The sequence below is a fragment of the Chelonoidis abingdonii genome, chromosome 4, assembly GCF_003597395.2.
Source record: "Chelonoidis abingdonii isolate Lonesome George chromosome 4, CheloAbing_2.0, whole genome shotgun sequence".
Taxonomy (NCBI): domain Eukaryota; kingdom Metazoa; phylum Chordata; order Testudines; family Testudinidae; genus Chelonoidis; species Chelonoidis abingdonii.
The window spans coordinates 40,514,949-40,536,624 of record NC_133772.1 but is presented as its reverse complement, the minus strand read 5'-3'; the positions used below and the strand labels follow the sequence as shown (position 1 = coordinate 40,536,624).

Below are 21,676 nucleotides of genomic sequence, written 5' to 3'. Positions count from 1 at the left end.
TGGGCATCTCCAAGGCACTTCTAAACCCTTAACAGTGAGGTTAATGTAACTGTAGTCAGGTGCACTCTATCCATTCCAATGACTGATTTCAAGGGGATTACAGTGTCATCACTTACTGCAGACAGTTTGTCTCCAGCCCCCCAACATGATTCCTTTGAAGGCACAGGCTCTTGCGTAAGAGGAGAGGGCCCCACACAAGCATTCTTCACTGTTCTTACAGTTGCAGGTGTCATATTTACATCTCTGGGACAAAGAAGCAAATTGTTAACAAGCCTGCAGGAGGAGGATTAGAACTATAAAATGAAGACTGTGAAAACCGGGGCTCCAGTACAGTAACTGTAGAACACCCAGTACCTTCTTTCCCATGTGGCTTTCATTCACTCCCATAATCAGAGAGCACAGTAGATGAGCAGAGAGCTACCCATTAGCGAGGGCCAAACCCAAAAAGGCTCAGGGTGCATTTGATTAAGCATGAAAAATGTGGCTAGTTCGCCAAACCTTATCTGAACAGCCAAACCTTTTGAAAGTTCAAAGTTTAGTCAGCTTCCTAACAGCAGCCTTTTTTAAGGGAACTTTGATACTTTTAATTCCTGATCAGTCACAACCCAGAAATGTATAAGCCCACAGAAATGAAACATAATAAAATCAAAAAAAAAAAATTAGCTGAAGGGGTTAAGATCTTCACAAAGGTTCAGCTCAGACTGAATAATAGAAATGAGTAAAAGTTAGGGGGTTCTTTCTTTTCTCCCCAGATTGGTTTGTTTATCCCTCCTCAATAGAACTCAAAGCAGAGGGAAATAGACCAGGAATAAAATGACACATAAATGGGTTGTTGTTTATCTCTGGATCAAATAAACTCAATTTACTGTATATTAAGCCACAGAATAGATCACATTAATGGTTAAGGGCTGGCTTAACATGTGACTGCCAAGGCTCAGTATTCCTGCCTCTCTTGAATTCTCATATGAAAATGAGACTCTATAGTGCCCTTTCACCACTCACAAGCCCCACCCCAAAAAAGCACAATGATTTCCATCTTCTAAATTAGCATTCTGTGAGAAAGCCTGTTGTAGAAGATCAGGGATGCACACAATGCCATTGGACACTATAACATTTAAACCAATGTTTCTGGCCAAATTAAAATAATCACTTGAAAATATGTATATAGTAAAACACGTAATTAGACCAGTGCCAGAAGATGTCAGTATAGTATAAAATCCACACCTTATAATATTCCACAGGATCAATGGCTGAGTGACATCTGGCAAAAGGAGATTCTAAATTTTTCAGTAAGGAACACCAATATTCAGCATAATTTTCTGTAACAAAAGGAGAAACAACGCATTATTTTCCTTGCATCATACCCTCTTGCACCATATTATCACATTGCATTATGCAAAATATTCTGACCCAAGCAACAAAATGATAAAAATGAGAACCCTAAACTTTTCTGGGAGTGGAGAGATTGCACAGAATCGCTATAAATTTGGCCCACAGTCTCTGATTCAAATACCTACTGGCAAACACATAGTGAAAATCATATCCTATTAATGCCTGCACAGAATTGTCTTCCTCTAGCTTCCAATTGTCTCAGAACACAAGATCAGAGGATCACAAATCCAAGCTAAACATAAAAAGAAGTAATAATGCTAAGGAAGGGCCACCACTACTCCAGATATATATTAACGACTTTTCTTCTGTGTCTTTCGACACAGGGTTGCCCCTGCAATTTCCCTCTGAACTTTCCATCTCTTTTATAGAGTCACAGATTCAAAGGCCAGAAGGGGCCATTATGATCATCTAATCTGACCTCCTGTATAACACATACCATAAAACGTCCCCAAAATAATTCCTAGAGCAGATCTTTTAGAAAAGCATCCAATATTGCTTTTAAAATCTTCAGTGATAGAGAATCTACCAGGAGCCTTGATAAACTGTTCCAGTGGTTAATTACTCTCACTGTTAAAATATATTCTTATTTCCAGTATGAATTTGTCTAGTTTAAACTTCCAGCCACTGGATTAAAACCTACTGCCTGAACAGAAAGCTGAACACTGGACCCTCAGATTAAGAATCTGACACATTACCAAGTAAATTCTCCAGGGTCCCATAGTTGACTAATGGCATTTTGAAATAATATCCTTATTGTGTATTTATTACCATCTGAACCAGGCAGATCAAGGACTTGAACTTGGGTCTTCCACAGCCCAGTTGCATGCCTTAACCACAGGACAATGAATTACTCCCAAAGGGAAGCACCTGTTAGCTGATGTGTGCAAGCCCACAGTACATCAGACAAGCACACACATTATTAATTTATCAGCCTTCTAAATAAAGATTATTATTTTGAGACTGCTATTTGACTGACTGTGTATGAGATATAGAATTTGGAGGAAAGAGGCTCTATGAAAATGTAGTATTCTTACCGCTTTCAAAGCTGAGAGCACAAGGGTCTTCCAAATTATCCACTTGGTCTTTACAGGTGGCTTGTGCTTTCCAAGTGTTAGCAAAGGCAGATCCTGTAGCTTCTACCAGCCCACCAGCTGTTTTAAAATCATCATATTCTATGCCATTGAAATTCCCACAAAGACCTGTTGAGAAAAAAATGTGATGTTTAAAAATAATTATTATTCATTCTTCTTCTAAAAGAGCAACAAAAAAGGAAAAGGATGATTGCCACATGACTAGCAGTCAGATTGTCAAACTCAGTATTCCTCCAACTCAGTATTAACTCCTCCAACTCAGTATTAACACTGCAATCACAGAAGTAGGCATTTGCGGGGGTCTCACTTTAAAAATCCAAGCTCTGGAGCAGGTGATCCTCAACTGGTATTTGGAGTTTTGGGGGATTCTCCCTATCATCCTTTTATGGATTAGTTTCCCAAGACTGGCCATTTAAATAATTTAAAACTAAACTGAACAAAGCAGTGGGGAATATATTCCAGCGATCAATCCTGCATTGACATGGGGATGACGGGTTTATTTAATGTGTAATATCAATAATTCATCTGTAAAATATATGAGCTGTGGGGCCATTCTCTCATGAAATTTTGGATTCTGCTCTCTTTCTTCCTATATTCAACCAGATAAGCATTTCTGTCTCTTTTAAAAAATATGTATCACTAAATATGAAAAAAGTGTTCATTTGTTAAGTCTATATTAGTATCTTAACAGGCACACAGTTTCCTTAGTATCTTAATTAGTATGGAACAATGCATTAGCTAGAAATTTCGTGCTATGCCAGTCACAGACACATCTCACCATCAATGTTAAGAACACACACACTTCAGTTGCAAATATTCTTGCTGTATCATTTCTCCTTTAGAAGTAGACATAATTGTGCACTTACCTTGCAGTTTTCCTTGGGCAGATTGATCCACAACCACAAACAGCTGCATGATTGGAACCAATTGGATTTGTAGCTTGAGACCAAAATAGGTACGCACAATGATATGGTATGATGTTGGCTGGAAAATTGAGAAGCTTGCTGGAAAACAAAAGGAAAGAAAAGTCATGCTTCCCTGATTTTTTATTTGTTTTTATCACCTCTTTCTGTTATCATCCAGAAATGTCGCAGACAGGAGAACACTAGCCTGCTGAAAGCAACACTTCACATGAGCAGCCCAAGTCACCATCTGCCCTGAAAACTGCAATAGGCAGAGGACCAAAGATCAGATTCTGACAGATCCAATGCTATGAAAACATGGAATATTCAAAGACTTTTGTATTAACTTTATAAATGTTACATGTATCATTATGCGCTAGTTAGTGATTGTATTCCTGGCTCAATGGGTGAGCTAAAGGATGTTTCCCCACAGGAACTAAAGACACTGGATAATAATTAATGCAAATCCCCAATATCAAAACCATGCACGTAACAATTCTTGTAAAGTTTTGCACCCTCTGGGCAATAACATCTATTGGTTTGACCTAGTTCAAAAAGTCTTAACAGGCAGAGGACTTTAAACTGTACAAAATAACAGGCCTGACCTGGGAGATAGTCTCTCACACTTGATCCAAGAACTCACCTGAGTCTGTGTCCAGAGACAGGCTTTGTGAGAGGGCCTAAAGTACTTTAAACTCTACCCGAGATTCCACGTGGAAGACGGCTGATTGTTTGGTGAGCCAAACATGCAAGAAAACTGTTCAGAGTTTTAAAGATATGGTTTTTTCTGAAATGCCTTTGTTCTGAATAACTAGTACTTGGCTTTATGAGGGTTGGCTGGTCACTGTTAATCCTATCCTCACTGTCACTGAGAGAACAGCAGGTGCTGGACTGAAGTCAGATCTGCTGAGGTGATCACAGTGTATTGCAGGAGTCTGCAGCCTAAGCCCCCATCTGAAGGGAGATGGTCGTGGGAGATCCTGCCCCAGGAAAGGTGAAGGCTAAATGCCTGAGACATAAGTGGGGTGCCCTCACAGAGAGAGAGAGGGCATGAGAGGCACAATTAACTCAGGACCGGTGACACAAACCTCTCTTATTTTGCTCTGGAGAACACTGACCACTTAGCTATAGTACCAGACCCCGCTATATTAATAACCCAGCTACTTATGATGACTGTGTGGAATCAGGAATCAAACAAATCTCTGCTCTGTGGCATGACAGCTCACAGTGCTGAGTTATATGCTTCTGTGTTAAAAGCTTTATGGAAAAGTCACAATAAGAAACTTATAACAATAAGTAAGCGTCTCCCTCCCTATGCCCTCTGCTTAACTACCATTTGTTCCTGTTTCTATTTGAAGATCATCTTGTTCTTCCATGGGCTGGTCTATTTACTTAAGGGTTTGGTACCTCAGGTGTCACAGTGAATGCTGGGTACAATGAAAGGGACAGCAGTGACAGTGACTTAAAGGGGCAATTCCCACTATCCTTCTGAGAGGAGAATGATGGTGACTCAAAAGTTAGTGCCACTGTAATGACGACATATTCCAGTTAGATTCCTGTTTTAAAACCAATTCAATCTAACACAAAATATCTGGAGCAACTAATGATAAGACCCTGGACATCCCCCAAATAAGGAGTGGAATTGCCATTCCAGAATAGACCAATGGTCCATCTAGTTCAGCGTCCTCTCTCTGATATTAGCCAGTGCTGGATAGCTCAGGGGAAGATGTTAAATCTACACTGCAGGGAACGTTTCTCCTGGACCTCACCCAGTGATCAATGTATGCCCTTAAGTATGGAGACTGAGATTTGCTTTCCCTCTTTTATCCTACATCCATAAATCTTTGTAAGAATGGATGGTATGTCATATTATATCAAAGAGAAGCACTACTCAATTGTAAATATTAAAAAGTAGCTCTTCAATAAAAGAAGCATCCCAAAACTGAACTCCCTTTTAAACTTTCCTTGCTTCTAATCAGGGGCAGCTCTAGGTATTTTGCCGCCTCATGCAAGGCAGGCAGGCTGCCTTCGGCAGCTTGCCTGCAGGAGGTCCCCAGTCCCGCGGATTCAGCGGTGCATCTGTGGGAGGTCTGATGAAGCCACGGGACCAGCAGACCCTCCACAGGCATGCCACCAAAGGCAACCAGCCTGCTGCCCTTGTGGCAACAGGCAGAGCGCTCCCCGTGGCTTGCCGCCCCAGGCACGTGCTTGGTGTGCTGGTGCCTGGAGCCGCCCCTGCTTCTAATATACAAGTGCTGAACTTAATTGATGCTTGTGATGCTGAAGTCACATCCAAAGAACAAAAAGAAGAGTTGTTTTTGAGGCTATCCATATATTTTTTGGCATAGGGTTTTCCAGTCACCTGTATTCCCCAGAACTGGGATTCTCAACCTGAGTCACAAACAGGTGTCAGGGGTCGTAACTACCCTTCCCTTCCCATACTGCTAAATGGAAGAGGGGTCCCACTATGAAAAAGAGTGTCACCATATGGAAAGGTTTGAGAACCATAGCTGTTACTGATTGGGGCTGTGGATATTTATTCCCAGGAACTGAACTGGGTGAATGTTAAACCAGCTCTCAGTATGTGCCAGCTGCTCATAAAACACTCAAAAACAGCTGAGCTCTGACACACTTGGAGGTATTATATATAGGCAGTACAGCACTATCAAGCCTGAGTAGGAAAATCAACAGAACAGCCCTACAAAATAAATAAACTGGAAGAGCCATGCATACTGGTGTCTCTGTGATGTTGCCCAAGAGGAGTCATATGCTAAGGTGAGGCTATTTAATATATGGCCTGTATATTGCTCATTTTGTAGAGAACTTTGATCTGGATCCTTTCTACCAGGCAAATTACAAACTTCTCCTTCCATGTGTGTCTGTCCCCCCTCCCCTCTATCTGTGCAACTGAATAGTTTTTGGTAGAGGTGGCATTGACTGAGAAGTGGTGCTGATCATGGAGCTGGTGACTCTGCAGCATAAACATTCACAATAAGCAGCGCAAAAAGGATTTACAAATTTTGGGGGGAGGTTACTTCAGGATCCTCTGTTTACTGATCTCCCACAATAACCCTCACGGATCCTGCATCACTGCAAACTTCTTTCTAGCAGAAGAAGGCTAAATGTGACTCTTTCTAGGCACCATCAGCAATGCTCTGTGCTTCACCGCAGGGTATTGTTTGACGCTAATATAAAGTAACTGCCCCATTAAAGCTCCATAAGCCAAATGTAAGCTGATACCTCCATTGAACTTTCTGCCCATGTCAGTTCAGCCATAGAGAGACCTAAGGTCAGTCCTCAGCACCACCAGCCTTGAAAGGAGTACTTAAAGGGGAAAAGGCAACAAGAAGGAAAAGATCCTCTTGTTGGAATTTAAGTGATAGATATAAATCAAAAAACTTTTTCTGTCTCCTCACCAGGGTATATGGGTTAAATATGACATTCCTCATCCCAGACAGAATATATATGCAGGCAGTGAAGTTCATTTCTATCTATTGATGTGAGGCACACACAGATTAAGCTATTTGCCCAACATCATACAGGAAGCCTGTGCAGCACTGGGGCACAGGCCAGTGCCTTAACCACAAAGCCATCCTTCCTGATTAGCCTCTGTACACAGAACCACCCTCTGGTGGTTAGGTCATAAATTCCACAATGTATTTTCTCAAATCCCCTTCCTCTCAAGCTCTTTACATTGCAATCCAGTTCATTCAGCACAAACATTCAGAAAATGCCTCTCTGCCTTTCTTTTATCCAAGGCTCTCACACATAAATAGCTTGTTTTTTCCTTAACATCAGATGTGCATTGGAGAGGTGACCACATTCCTTACCTGTCACATGGGGCAAGTGCACTTCCAGTTCATTCAGCAGCACAGTGCCATCTGATCTGAATACCAAGATCTGCATGCAAGCAAAGAGAACATGTTTACATTACTGCAACTTCATGTACGCAGAGGGAAGCACACCACAAACATCAACCTTAAAACTTGGGAGACAAGAAGGGATCACGCTACTTTGTGCAGACGAACTCAACATTCTAGTCACAGTTTAAAAAAGGAGCAATCTAATTAGCTAATGAAGATTCTGTTTGCCCAAGCATCCAGTACATGTACAAAGCTTTGGGTTTGTTAGACAAATTTTTTAATGTGTACTAAAACAGTTTCTACTAGAGAAAAAATGCTTCCAAAAAGTCACTAATTCTGGATATCAGCTTTGCCAGGTGGCCGAAAACATTTGACACGACACCAGTCATGTGTGGGGATTTGCTATAAGCACACACCTTGCCATGTGTTTTGGTTTTTTTTTACATAATTGTACAGCATTGATAGAATGATAGGGAAGTGCTTCAGGAAATTCTTATGACAAATTTTAGTATGTACTTTTGGGAACATAACTAGTTTCACAAATGTTACTGTCAAGAGCCAAGAAGACCAGAACTATATGGCAGGAAAGGAGGAGAAAAAACACACAGAGGTCTAGATACTATGGTGATGGGAGCATTAGAGATAAATCAGAAAGACAGAACAGAAAAAAATAGATTAGACAAGTGGGCAGAGTGAACACGAGTGAGAATTTCTAATGTCCCCCCTCACTATTAATCTTGGGTGAAATTCAGACAGTTGAGAAACTTGGCTTGATCAGTATTCAAGTGTTTGAATCCTAACCAGAACATCTTAGCTCTGCAAAACTGGACTTAAATCTCAATAAAATAAAATATCAAGGACTTCTTATTTGCAGTCAGACTGGAAATCCCATGAGAGCGGACTCACAATGTTTCCAGCACTAGGCAGAAGCAGAAAGAGGGAAAAGAAAGAAAGAAGGAAGAAAAAGTCAAGCAAAAACTTTTAACTCTGAACTTGTTCAGACTATGCAGTGCCAATCTGATCTGGGATTTGTATAAACATTTTGACTTTTTTTTTATTTTTTCTGTATTCAACCATCCTTACTCAGGATCCTCACAGAAAGATTATCAAAAGTAAGTAGGGAAAAAGAAATCGGGGAATACATTGAGAGAATCCACACATCCAGCAGACTCCCACACATCACTTACATTTTTTTTGTGGTCTATTAACAGCACAACAGTTTTCAAACAGGTCTGTTTGTCTGTAGAGCCACAGGGAGACAGCTCTGCCAGGAGGGCGTGAGTGTCATTTATACCTCCCTGCAATCCAAGCAGAAAAAAACATAAATTAGTATAGTATGGTGGGTTGTATATACCCCACACTGGCTGAGAAGGGGTTAATTGGAGCCTGAGAGCTCTATTACCCCCACATTATTACACCTGGAGTATGTGTCAGGCTCAGGGATGAACAGGGCTGGATTTAGGGGCAGGCTACCTGGGTGAGAGCCTGGGGTTTCAGGCTAGGGGTCCTGGGTCATGAAATGGGCTACAAATCCAATAAAAAAATAAAGTATTCAATAGTTTAACAAATGGAAGGGGGGCACCAAAGATGCTCCTCACCTGGGGTGCCATTTGGTCTAGGCCAGGGTACAAGGAAGGAGTTCAGTGTAGCTGGAAGGAGGAGAGAGATGGTCTGGACTTCCATCTCTGTGGGAAGGGCCAGATGGGATCCAGGCAGAAAGAGAACCAGGCAAAGGCTACAAGCATACAATTAACTTCTTGGATGAGCCTTGAAAAAGGAGCAGGACTCCAAGGAGACCGCCATTTGGATAACAGTTCCGCAGGAGAGCGGAGAACTCAGGGAAGCCTAAGATAGACTAAAGTCTGAGATGGGCAGAAGTTGCTTAGTTTGTTTTTGTCTGTTTTTAGGGTTTTACTGGAGGATTCCAGCAAGAAGCCCTGAGACCTTCTGCTCTGGAAATAAACTGAGACTGAAGAAGAGCCCAGGTGAAGTGAAAGGCATTATATTTGCTACTATTACTTTGTCAGACATTGCTTGGGACATTCATACTTCAGAAGGGATGGAACTATAGTGTGACCTGTCTGGAAGGCCAAGTCACCACCAGACCAGACCACTAACATCCCAAGGAAGAGAGCTAGATGGAGTTCTGAAATGCTGTTTCATGCCACACAGGAGCACTCTGGAACAGTGAGTCTACGACACAGAGACAGCCCTTTCATACCCTGAGCTGATTTCTATTATAGAGGACTGAAATCCTCTGTTAAACTAACAAACACTGTAGAGTTTGCTTTTGAGAAATTTCTTTCTAGGACTACCACCAGAACTAGGACTTCCTTTCAAAGCTCCAGTGGCAAGCATTCAAGTGTTGGTAAGTCAGATCTTTGTTCTCGGGAGCAATGGGGACCAGGTACTTCAGAGACAAAGGGATGACATAACTCGCTGTGCTCTCTCCCATCCCCCAATTGACTCGATATCACCCGAACACAAGCATAGGTGTATTACAGATCAGGTAGGACACTTCCAACCCTCACTTCAGATCTATTTGGCAGAGCTGAGTCCTTCAAGTTGCAGGTCCAGCCATCTGTTCACTAGCACCAGTGTGCTCCTCTGGACTCTTACAAGTGAGACTGGGCTGTGTACTATAAACCTGTTCCATAATCATCATGAAATTGGAAACGACTAAGGCAGTCATTGTGTACCAGGTGAGCACAAACCCTCGCTACCACATCAGTGGACACTGGGGATCATGACTCACTTTGAATTCTCTGCTATAGACTCTACAGTATCCTCCATCCCAGCCTCAAAATGTATAATGAAACAGTGATCTACAGCCACTAAATCCGAAGGCAGATGCATCTATTTTTGCTATCTGAGAGAAGAGACCTTTAATATACGATACCTTGGACAGCACATAGTAGCAGTCTCCGTGGAAGGTGTATTTCTTCCCATCAAAGGTGGTGATGTGAGCACCTCCTTCCACTAAGCATGAGCCTGGACAGGATAACTGCTTGCACACCCACCTGCCTGAATCACAGGTGCTATAAACACAAATAAATAAGGAATCAAAAATGGGGTTGGGTGTCAGAGGGACTGAAAGCACTGAAAAAATCTGTATACAGAGCACTGTTGGGTCAGGACAAAGTACCCCTAGGTGCTTTGAAAATTTGTCATTGGCTGCTTATTTAAAACTCTCCTCTTCCACATATCACAGACTCAAGATGCCATAAAATTGGCTCACTGTAGCGTCTTGATATTGCAACACATAGAAAGGCACCATGACTTTTGCAGCAGGACATATACAAATAGGTAGCAACTCTGCTGACAGATCCATGCACAGTGATTCTGAGAGTGCTTTCGAGTGAATTGTAACCCTTACCATTCTTCACATTCATTGGTGATATTTTGCCCAGGTGAATACAGGGATCCATGCAGTTTGCAGTGACATTGGTTAACAGAGACACAGCCTTTCCCACTGACGTCATCATACACAGTTCCTACAAAACACAACCGTAGGCTCTTATAGTTCATGTCAAAATACCAGCACCAACCAACCTAGGAGAAACTCTTGGAGTAGGCACACTCTCAACCAGACCCAAAATTAATGGTAACTGAGGATCTCAAAAGGGGATTAGGCCACAGAGCTTCCATTGTTTTTAATGTTTAATTTAATATTTTTAATGGAAGTTGTGTGGCTAAATCCCCTGTGTCACTCTGAAAATCTCAACGTAAATCTGTATATTCTAAATGGTTGGATTTAAAATTCACTTAAACTATTGTTGTTGTGCTATCACTGTGAAGGTATTTTCCAAGGTTGGCAACAGGGTCTTGAATATTACATTTGAGCTCATTGTCACATATTATTAATAATATCTCCATATAGATAATATATATGTAATTATGCCCCTTCTCAGGAATACCGACAGGGTCTGAAACTCTACATCTAAAAACATGCATGTCTACTGCTTAACCCAAAGGACCAACTCTCAGTTCAGAGGTGGTAACAGTCTCATATACCATGTGCCTTGCCACAGACAGAAATAAAGAGCCTAACTGAGTTAGTGTGAGTTAAATAAAGCCAAGCTAATGCATTACTTTTGTAAACATGCTAGAATTTTATTAATTTACAAGGACAAATTTACTCCACTGGTAAAATGTATTCATTTCTAAAATGTAACTTGCTTTATACTGACTATTTAAATCCTGAACTCCTTGTGGGTTCTTTTTAGTGAAGGTAAAGTATAGATAATACAGCCTTTTTCAGATATATTCTGGAGTATATGAAGAGACTTGAATCCAAACCTATTGCCTCATATAGAACTGAGACACCCACCTTCAGGGCAGAAGCAACCATCCATGAAGTGTTCCTCACAAAGGCTGCTGATCTCCAAATGGGAACAAGTGCTTATGCATGGTGAGCTGCTTTCCTGGTAGATCATGTTTCCAGGGCACGTCTTAGCTAAAATAATGAAAGAAAAAGATTAGTGACCTGTATACAAACTTTGCGTTCCACAGAAACCAAAGAGCATATATTGGCTGCAACGAAATCAATGGAATTGACTCAATAGGCTGCAATTTTGCCAAATATATTTAATGTGTTTAATTTCTGGACCGCTTTTTTTCTTCTCTACATTCTTTTCTTGCTTCTTGAACAGAAGACAGTGATCCTAATCATGCTTCCACTGTAATTAATGGCAAAAAATCCCATTACTTTCACAGGAAGCAGGATCAAACCATATCGCTTTCAGCTGGAACATAATTTCTACTTCCAATAAATGTCCTTAATAACAAAGGCAAGGGAGCAGGCGAGAGGAAATACACAAGATGAGCAGTTTTAAATATTTCACCCAGGATGAACTGATTGCTCTGCCAAGTTTGGGAAGATGCTTACGGCAAAACTTTTCTGTCCTCCAGTTTCCAGGCCGGCCACCAGCATGGGAGCATTGGCGAGAGTACTCAGAGATGGTGTTACAGAGGCAGAAGGAATCCTCAGCTCCCTGGCAGGCACACTTATCCTGCATACAGGCTTGAACATACATCTCCAGGTTCAGACGAGACTCACAGTCAGCGAATACTGAAGAAGTCAGCAGACTCAGACACTCATCACGCTAAGGAGGAGAGGGGGAAAAAAGAAAAGTTTAAAAGGCATCCCTAGTACCCAAGTTTCTAGAGAGGTTCCTTTGTGCGTGGCTTCTGGACATCACTAATGGTTGCAAAAGAGGGATGATTCCAAGTCTTAGGTTATCTCTAGATAATTCTGTGTCAGAAACAACACGCGTGCAACTAAGATCTTTCATCGGTTCTACCTCTCCTTTTTGAAGGCATAACAATGTTAATGCCATTGGAGTTAGTTAGGGACATGGTATGTGCCTTGGAAAGTTCCAGGCTCTTAACTATCTCCACATTCAGTGGTCTCCCCACGTTGCAGGAATGTCTCTACCTGCCAGCTAAGTAAAGTTGACCACTATGATTACTCACATGCTGATTACAGGTTGCAACAATCTGTGTTTCATCAGGGTCCTCACATATTGTGTTGGGTTTGTTAATCTTTTGCATATTTCCAAATGTGATCGGATTGAAGATCATGTCTGCAAAGAAGATGTAAAAAAGTCTCGATAAACACAACAAACTTAACAATACATATCTGATTCCTGGCACTTTAGTGATCAAGCAAACTGTTTATTATATATCAGGCACTGTACTGACTATTTTAATACTTTTAAGAAAATCCATTTCAGATGGACATGAAAAGCTCACTAGTATTCCGAAAAGTGAGAGTCTATACCAGGAGTTCTCAAATGGGGGTTGGGACCCCTCGGGGGGTCATGAAGTTATTATATGAGGGGGTGCAAGCTGTCAGCCTCCACCCCAAACCTCGCTTTGCCTCCAGCATTTATAATGGTGTTAAATATATTAAAAAGTGTTTTTAATTTCTAAGGGGGGATTGCATTCAGAGGCTTGCTATGTGAAAGGGGTTACCTGTATAAAAGTTTGAGAACCACTGGCCTACACCAACAGAGACTCCACAGAATCAACTGATTCACTTGGAATATAGTACACCATTAATAATTTATCTCTGTATCTCTTAGCAATTACTGGAAAATCTCTGACGGAATTTAAATTCCTGTACTGTAAATCCTACCTTTGCCCTCTTTGATGCTTCCACATACAATAACTATATGCCTGCCTTACGTGGTATCTATATATACTGTCAGACCACTTACCATTAGAGATAAATTCATTGTAGACCTGCTGTCCATTGTAATCCCCACAAAGACCACATGTATTGTTGTTAAACTTGGAATCCAGCTCCAACTAAATAATGAAAACAAAATCAGAAAGAAAATCAGCTGTAGCACTAAAAAAAAAACATTCCCAACAAGAATAAATTCACTAGTAGGGGAAGTTAATAGAGGAGAGATAATGAATGCCTCTCCATTGTAAATTAGGTTTTAGTACATCTAACAGAATAGTAACACAGTCCAATGCAAACAATCACCATAGGAAAATAAAAACATATTATGGAAGAATGTGAGAAGTTACTATACCAGTACAGTGCTTCTTGTCAACATTATGTCAAAGCTTAGGAAGAAAGGGTTCTTCATATAACAAACTTTTTCCCTTAAGGGGTGAATTTATTTCTCATTGGGAAGCTGAATAACAGAGCACACCAATCCTCCAAGAGACAATCAAATGGATTGCAGATCAGAATTTGTTAGGATTTTTTAACCAAAATATTAGCTGTTTCTCATTCCCATCTCATCTGCTCTTGAGAGCGAAGGAAAGTTCATTTCTATGCCCAGCTCCAGTCACATGATGGACAAAGGAACCTTCTCATCTGGGAATAAACTATCTCCATTCCCAGTTGCAAGAGGCTGCTTAACACAATGACTCTGTTTGGCTTATGCTAATTTGTTAAAACCGAATAGTAGCAAAAGTAAAGTTCAGTGTCAGACGTACCATCAGTGAATTTTCACGGTTCCACATTAGAACCAGGCCCGCTCTTGCATAGACTTTAGTGTAGATTTCACTGTTCTCAATCAGCAAACCGGAACTATAGTATGGTGTTGTTACACTGAGAAGAAGAAAGTCAGAGATTTTGTATCAGATGTAATGTAGAAAACAGAAAGGATAAACTGAATGTCTTAGATGTTGCAAGAGGAACATCAGAGTGCATGGAAGAACCAGGCTCTGCAGATTACACTTTTCTGGCCTCCATCTCTGAGTCCCACACAGCTGTTCTCTGTTGTACAGGACAGACTCTGTTTAGCAGGGAATTAAATCCCCTTCCTCTCAGATACTTATTGAGGTAAGTCATATTTTGTTTGACCTGGTTTAAATTGCTCTAATCAGCATTCATTCCAGTTGCTCACAGAAATCCAGTTCAGATTCTTCCTATTTCAAGGCAGTTTTGCAGACTTCTCTGCCTAACGCTTACACAGACTTCATTAGATAACACTTATCTCCTGTGACCATCACATGTAAAATTTCAGACTTGATATGTTGGTGCCATCTGGAATTTACCTTGACAAAGCAAGGCAATCTTAGAGCCACAGGCTCCTTAATGGGATAGATTCTCTATCTCAGGTTAGGAAAGAAGGCAAAATGCCAGCGAAGAAACGTGATTCAGTCAGTAAAAGCAAAAAACAAAGGACCTGAACCTGGGAGAGTGAATATTCACTGCTTACCCGTGATTGAGGTTCACATGGCAAATGGGCACAAGAAACTGAATAGTGTCTTTCATTTTCCAAAAATCATGTACTGTTTTAGGAGACTGGATATCCCCTTTAAATAACTTTTGTTTTTTGATAGAATGGTCTAATGATTTGGGATGGGGACAATGCAGACATGGGGCCTGATGGTCAACAGAAGTGGAAGAAAAATGTGGAGAGAAAAGAGCTTGTTAAAAGCATCAAAATTCAATAATCTAATTATGAGATGAATCATTAATAGAATCAGCCGAGGTCATTAATTTGACCCAAGTATTTCAAACAGGACTGAACAAAAATGCTGTTGACTGATAAGAAGCTGATCCACTTAATATCCACCCTTATGTTCACTGTGTACACAAGCCACAATGCAGAACTTGATTAGGTGATAAAAGCATTCCCGCAAACAGCTTCTTACAATAAAACCTAAAGAGCTCAATACTTGACCACATAGAATTAGTTACCTTGGAATCCAGCCAAATCAATGAATAGCTATTTCCTTCTCTACACAGGTCTCAGAGCAAATGCTATTGCTAGTTTAATGGTGTGTGCCCAGGCATACATCCCCTCTCACAATTTCTTTCCTAGCCTTTCACAGGCGTATTTTAAGTCTTAATTTCTTGATGCCAGAGCTTTTCTAACTACTCATCTTGCACATTTCTAATGCATGCAATCACGTTAGCTAGAGTGTAGACACCAAATAGAAACTCACAAACTAACATTCCTACCCCAAGCTACGGGTCACATCATGAACATTGGAGCATGAACATTTTTTTAAAACATTAGGCAGCTACTTGAGAGCATGGAGTCTTCTGGGATGGAGCTTTTCTAATGCTGACTCTAAGCTAGGGAATCAGAACAGAGGAGTTTTGTATCATTTATGGAACCAACACTGTAGCACCAAGCCTTGACATAAATAACTGTTCTTTCTTCTATTCTGATTTCCACCTTTGTACATTTTCTTTCTTTCATTCTTTGATTTTATAATTGTTTCTTTTCTTATCTTATACAGGGCACCTGTAAAGTAGTAAAAATCCAATTCTGAAGATTGCCTTGGTGGAACATGCAACTATATGCTGATACTGGAGTTTGCAATGGGGACCCACACTTACTAGGATGGCTATGAGTATCTGCTATGGGATGGTGTTTGGCTTGCCTGTGTGTATCAGCTATGCCACTGAGATGCATAGAAGTGGCATTTCAAAAATCTTTATCTGTTCTATGGAGCCCAAAATTCTGTGACAATCCACAGAAGTACTAGAAAGTCTTAGGGTATGTTGACACTAGAAATGTAATATAAACTAGTAATTACTGTGGTGGTACATGTCCACCCTACCCTCCTTGGGTCAGTAGTGCACATCCTCACCAGGAGTGCTCTACCAGCTCTGCCGGGAGCACCCTGCTGGGACCCTGGCTGCCCCACAAGCTCCAAGGTTCCTGGTGAACTGCCTCCTCTTAACTCCCCCTTCGTCGCTGGGAGCTGGGGGAAGATGCCTAGGGCTTCTTGCCCTCAGGGAGCAGGGACCAGTTGCCCCAGCTTCTTGGTACCCCCACCACTCCCTGCTGGGAGCCGGGCAGCCTTGTCAATTTGAAATTTGAACGGGCGCTAGGGCGTCTTGCTGTAGGGTGACTAGATGTCCCAATTTTATAGGGACAGTCCCAATTTTTGGGTCTTTTTCTTATATAGGCACCTATTACCCCCCACTCCTTGTCCTGATTTTTCACACTTGCTGTCTGGTCACCCTATCTTGCTGTGGCTCCCAGCTAGGAACAGGGTCTGAAGCCACCATGGCTTCTCACTCTAGTGCAGACATTAACATAATTAGGTTGACATAAGCTGCCTTATGTCGACCTAACTGCGTGGTGTAGACCAGCCCTTAGAGACTCACTCTTTCCAGCACTCTGCTGATTGATATCTCAGGACCCCTTCCAAGCTGCAAAAGTACTACCAGCAGTGAAAGACTAAGTCCAAGTGTTGAACTCAGACCCAGCCCATCTCCCCTAGGCAGAGCATGGTCATCAAATCATTCAATATTATGATATAATTTGAAAAAAAAAAAGATGTCACCAAATCACCATCTGAAGAGTTATCTGATTACCATAATACCCTGTATTAATTTTGTGTTGGTAGTCAATGGATTGGGTCTTCCTCAGTCACTTTTTAAAATTCTATAGCTTTCATTGCATTGGCATGTAGAGATATTTTATATGCCACTGGGATATGTGCCAAAGGTATGGTTTAAAGAGTATGAAAGTCTATAGAACATTGAATCCTATACACAGTGAAAACTTGTTCCACAAGTCTTCTTTTATTAGGGTTATATTGTTTTATGAACAATACTTAGAAGAAGAATAGGTTCAGTGCATGGGAAAGCAATCTTTAAAGGACCCCTAAAAAGCTGCTTGTGAATTTCTTTTTAACATTTTGGTGCACAACTAAGCAATCTCTCATTTTTGGCAGTAATATATGTCAAAAGACTTCATGATATTTCTGGATATATTCTGGCTTGGTGCCTGGAAAATAGAATGTTATTTTCTATTCCTTAGTAGGCATTCACTGGAGTGGGTTTGACAGTTTTTCATAAAACCTGGGCTCTAGTTAGAGGCAGCAATGACAACAGAAGGGTACATATTTATTTGATCATGTTAAAATCTGTTAAACTTGATCCAGGTTCTGGAACCCTTTCTCCAGTACTTTACCTAGCAAGTGTCTCATTTGCCTCAGTCGGTCAATTCAGAATATTGTGTTCCTTCCCCAGAATTTCTTTTGCCTGGGCTCACAGTAGATATCTTAATGCTGCTACACATTGTACAGTTCTATTTGTCTATGGAAGCATCTTACTGGACATTTCTTTGAAGAATTATGATACTAGAAGAACTCACATTTGCTCATCCACGACAACCGCATTTTGGGTGAGGTAGATTACAACATCCTTTATGGTGATCAGGACATATTGGATGTCAGGGTGTCCATTTTCATTCATAGCACGCTGGATGTGGACTGAGAACTCCTGGTAAGACTCTCGGCAGTCAGAAGCAAAGTTGTAATCACAGAGGCCAGGGAACTGGTAGAAGTCTCCATCAAAAGATTTGAAATGATTGTTCCCCCAGGTACTGCAGACGTAGTGGCCATGGTTTTGGGTTCTGCCTGTTAAGTTATGGAGAAGGGATGAAGAAAGTGAAATAAAGTAGCTAGCACCCTTTGATAATAAGCAACATTACACAGCAAGACAGCTAAGGAATGATACTTGGATGATTCAGCTATGGCATACTACTAGGCTTACACAAGAAGATAATCTGCTATGTATACAGAACAAGCCATTTATAAATATATACTCAACAATTTGCCAAAAAACCAAATCCCCAGTGTTTGCATAATAAACAGACAATATGTGCATCTCTCTGGCTGAGAGTCATGCATTTTTACATGCAGCTGGGGCCTGGATACCTCTTCGAGTTCTGACTGAATGTGTGATGGATGAGAGCACTTGCCTGTTGAAATTGAGAAGTAGAAATGGGCACAATTGGTTGCACATAGTTTATTCACTGAAAAAAGCAGTTTCAGTAAGCCCGAAACTATTTCTGAATTTGAACAAAGTTGTCAAATAGGTTTGTCTCAAATAATTTAGGGGGGTTCTATTCACAAAGGGACTCGGGCTCCATTCACAGAAGGAGAAATGGTAGCTGCTGCTTTATACCTTAGAACCCTTAGTGGTTAGGGCTCTCCCCTGAGATGTAGGAAACCTGGGTTCAATTTCCCTCCCTCTGCCTAATGTAGTGCAGGGACTTGAACTTGGGTATCTCACATTGCCAGAGTCTGCCATAACCAGACTATAGAGTCATTATCATACACTCTCTCTCTGGCCCAATGACTAGTCAAGTATTTTATACAAAATGGAATAGCTTTAACAGGAGAAACTGAGAGACACACCTCCCAGAGTAGCTGATGGCTTAGCGGTTAGGGCACAGATTAGGCAAGTGCCCTAACCACTGGGCTAAAGGACGCTCCTCTTTGGCTTTTTTATGAATCTAACTCCTTAATTTCCCTTGTTTGTTATTGTTAAAATGTCCAAAAATGAAATCAAATGCTCTGTTCAACTTAACAGAAATTTTGGCTGAATTTTTTGATTCACTGAATTTTTTTAGAATTTGACATTTGGTTTGACCCAAAGCAATTTTGTTATTTATTTATTTATTTTTCAGAACCGCGAATGAACAAAATAAATCAGTTATTTTCTGAGCTCTACTGAGGAGCTTTAACTCTCCTATCATATGACACTCCCATACCATTAATGTAGGCTCAGGCCAGGATGGCAAGTGTATTAATTTATTCTAAATAATTTTGTCACTTTTCCAATTTTTTTGCAAGATACTTTACAGGAATTAATCCCTTATGTAATCCAAATTCCAAGTGTGAATTCATCATTTCCATTCAAAATAGTGACTTGGAGTACCATCAATATTCACAAGAACTGAAGATAAGACAACAACTAAACTATGTCAGGAAGGTAAGAAGAAAGCAATAGCAACCAAATGTTTGGAGGTCTCAAATTCATTCCGACCACCATTTGTCCACAACAGTAACTGACACAAATTTAGCACAACTTACATTCTCAAAACTGCAATTACAGGGATTGTTGTAGGTTAGGTTTGAGGTTCATTGTCAGAGCTATGTGATAAGGGAAGCAGCCAAGCAAGCATTAGCATGCCTCACACTCATAAATACTAGATTAACTCTCAATTTTTAAATTGATTGAACAAAACCATAGGTCCCCTTGAACAATTCATATTTGAAGGCATCAAGACATACTGTATGTAATACACACAGCAAAGCAGGGGTCGGCAACCTTTCAGAAGTGATGTGCCAAATCTTCATTCATTCACTCTAATTTAAGATTGTGTGTACCAGTAATATATTTTAACATTCTTAGAAGGTCTCTTTCTATAAGTCTATAATATATAACTAAACTATTGTTGTATGTAAAGTAAATAAGGTTTTTAAAATGTTTAAGAAGCTTCATTTAAAATTAATTAAAATGCAGAGCCCCCCAGACTGGTGGTCAGGACCCGGGCAGTGTGAGTGCCACTGAAAATCAGCTTGCGTGCTGCCTTTGGCACCCGTGCCATAGGTTGCCTACCCCTGCAGCAGAGCATCATATTTATAGTTCATGGGTCTACTTTGCTGCTCACTTTCTCCAGAGATCTAATATGTAACACTGACAGACCCCGGTTGTCGGTGGGCAGGATTGAACCTGGGGCCTTTGGAGCTTAGTGCAGGAGCCTATACCACATGAGCTAAAAGCCAACTGGCTGTTAGCTAAGGTGGTAGTGCAGACTCAATCTCTATCTCTTTAAGTGGTCTCGGTGCCACAAGATGGGACAGAACACCACACCCAGGAGTTGTGTGGGTTACATATAGATATTGTTTGCTTTGGGAGAAGTTCAGGGATCCTGTAGATCTCCTAATTTCTCTATTTTCTACTCCATCCAAACAAATCCCTGTGTTGCAGCATCGCCCTCTTCATTTAAGGAAGGGTTCACATCCATCCTTCCAAAGCCCATCACTGCTGATTCTTGCATCCACTAGAGAGTGGGATTGGAAAGCAATCCAATGTGTTCCCTTCCTCCCAATTACTAACATCAGGGGCTCTCCTAGCCATAGTATATTCAAGAAGGGACCAATCCCAGGATCCAACCCCCTGATCACCTGCACAGGAATGCATCACCCAGTTGTACCAAAATATTTGCTATTCTTCAATAATATATATTCATCCTAACATCTCAAGCTAATTAAATTGGAGACTCATTCTTTTAGAAAGGTAGATTAAGAAATTATGGACTAGGATTGCTGAAGTAATAGGTTAAAAAATGATCTAGTCCAATTGTTAACAACATATACATCTTTTGGACAAGAAAGCATATACTGCTATTTCTGAATAGCCAAATGCAGAGGTTTCCTTATGACACTCATCCCCTTTCCCTGTTGCTATTGCTTGGTACCTGTCGAACTCCTGCAAACCTTCATGCTAGGCAATTGTTACTTCATCACATACATCAAGCTAGAGATCGATATAATGGATTCAGCCAGCCACAAAGCTCAGAAAGAAAACTATAGAATCTTCCTCCAAAAGAATCCACATCTATTTCAGCTCATACATTTCGTCTCAGCATTTGAATGTCAAAAATGAAGGGAGGATATTTGATATCATAATATTCCCTTTAATTATTTCATCGCGTGCTTAGCTTTTTCTTAACTGCACTAGTTAAATCTTTCCACCCTTTTCCAGTGGGAAATTCCTCACCATCTCATTTCTAGATCTTACCTTTTTTTATTTCATTCGCACAGGAAAGAGCCAGCCAGAGTGCAAAAAAGCTGGCAAGTCTTAGCCCCATGGTGGCTAAGCTGGCTGCACAGCGAACCTCTTCAGAAACCTCTCTTTATATAAGGCCCTTTGGTACAATTAATACCATCACAAGGGAGGACATGTAAAGTGAGAAGGAGGAGTAGGAGGAACACAAAATGGGTGCAATGTTTACTGAGATAAGAAAGTAAACAGACATAGGTTTTTTTCATAGCAAAATTGGGAATCTGGCATAGAGGATGCAGGACAATATTGATTCAGTTATCATGCAACTGAATTTTATTGTCTTTTTATATTTTAGCTCATCTAAGCTTAACCCACAATAACCCTTGGCAACAGAGAGTAAACATTTTGGGGACA

At 40.8% G+C, this 21,676-nt stretch overlaps 1 protein-coding gene across 1 annotated transcript in view; it reads right to left on the bottom strand.

The window, feature by feature from the left end:
- Positions 1–21,347, bottom strand: part of MUC2 (mucin 2, oligomeric mucus/gel-forming) — a 60,575-nt gene extending 39,228 nt beyond the window's left edge. The window contains exons 1-15 of the mRNA XM_075065834.1: positions 21,278–21,347; positions 17,838–18,102; positions 14,206–14,320; positions 13,470–13,560; positions 12,724–12,833; positions 12,137–12,353; positions 11,579–11,704; positions 10,625–10,742; positions 10,148–10,286; positions 8,436–8,546; positions 7,216–7,285; positions 3,350–3,487; positions 2,427–2,591; positions 1,225–1,319; positions 117–243 (exon numbers count right to left, since the gene is read on the bottom strand). Of these exons, the coding sequence (XP_074921935.1) occupies positions 117–243; positions 1,225–1,319; positions 2,427–2,591; positions 3,350–3,487; positions 7,216–7,285; positions 8,436–8,546; positions 10,148–10,286; positions 10,625–10,742; positions 11,579–11,704; positions 12,137–12,353; positions 12,724–12,833; positions 13,470–13,560; positions 14,206–14,320; positions 17,838–18,102; positions 21,278–21,347 (1,957 nt within the window). The remainder of the gene's footprint in view (positions 1–116; positions 244–1,224; positions 1,320–2,426; positions 2,592–3,349; positions 3,488–7,215; positions 7,286–8,435; positions 8,547–10,147; positions 10,287–10,624; positions 10,743–11,578; positions 11,705–12,136; positions 12,354–12,723; positions 12,834–13,469; positions 13,561–14,205; positions 14,321–17,837; positions 18,103–21,277) is intronic.
- Between the last annotated feature and the right edge of the window lie 329 nt (positions 21,348–21,676).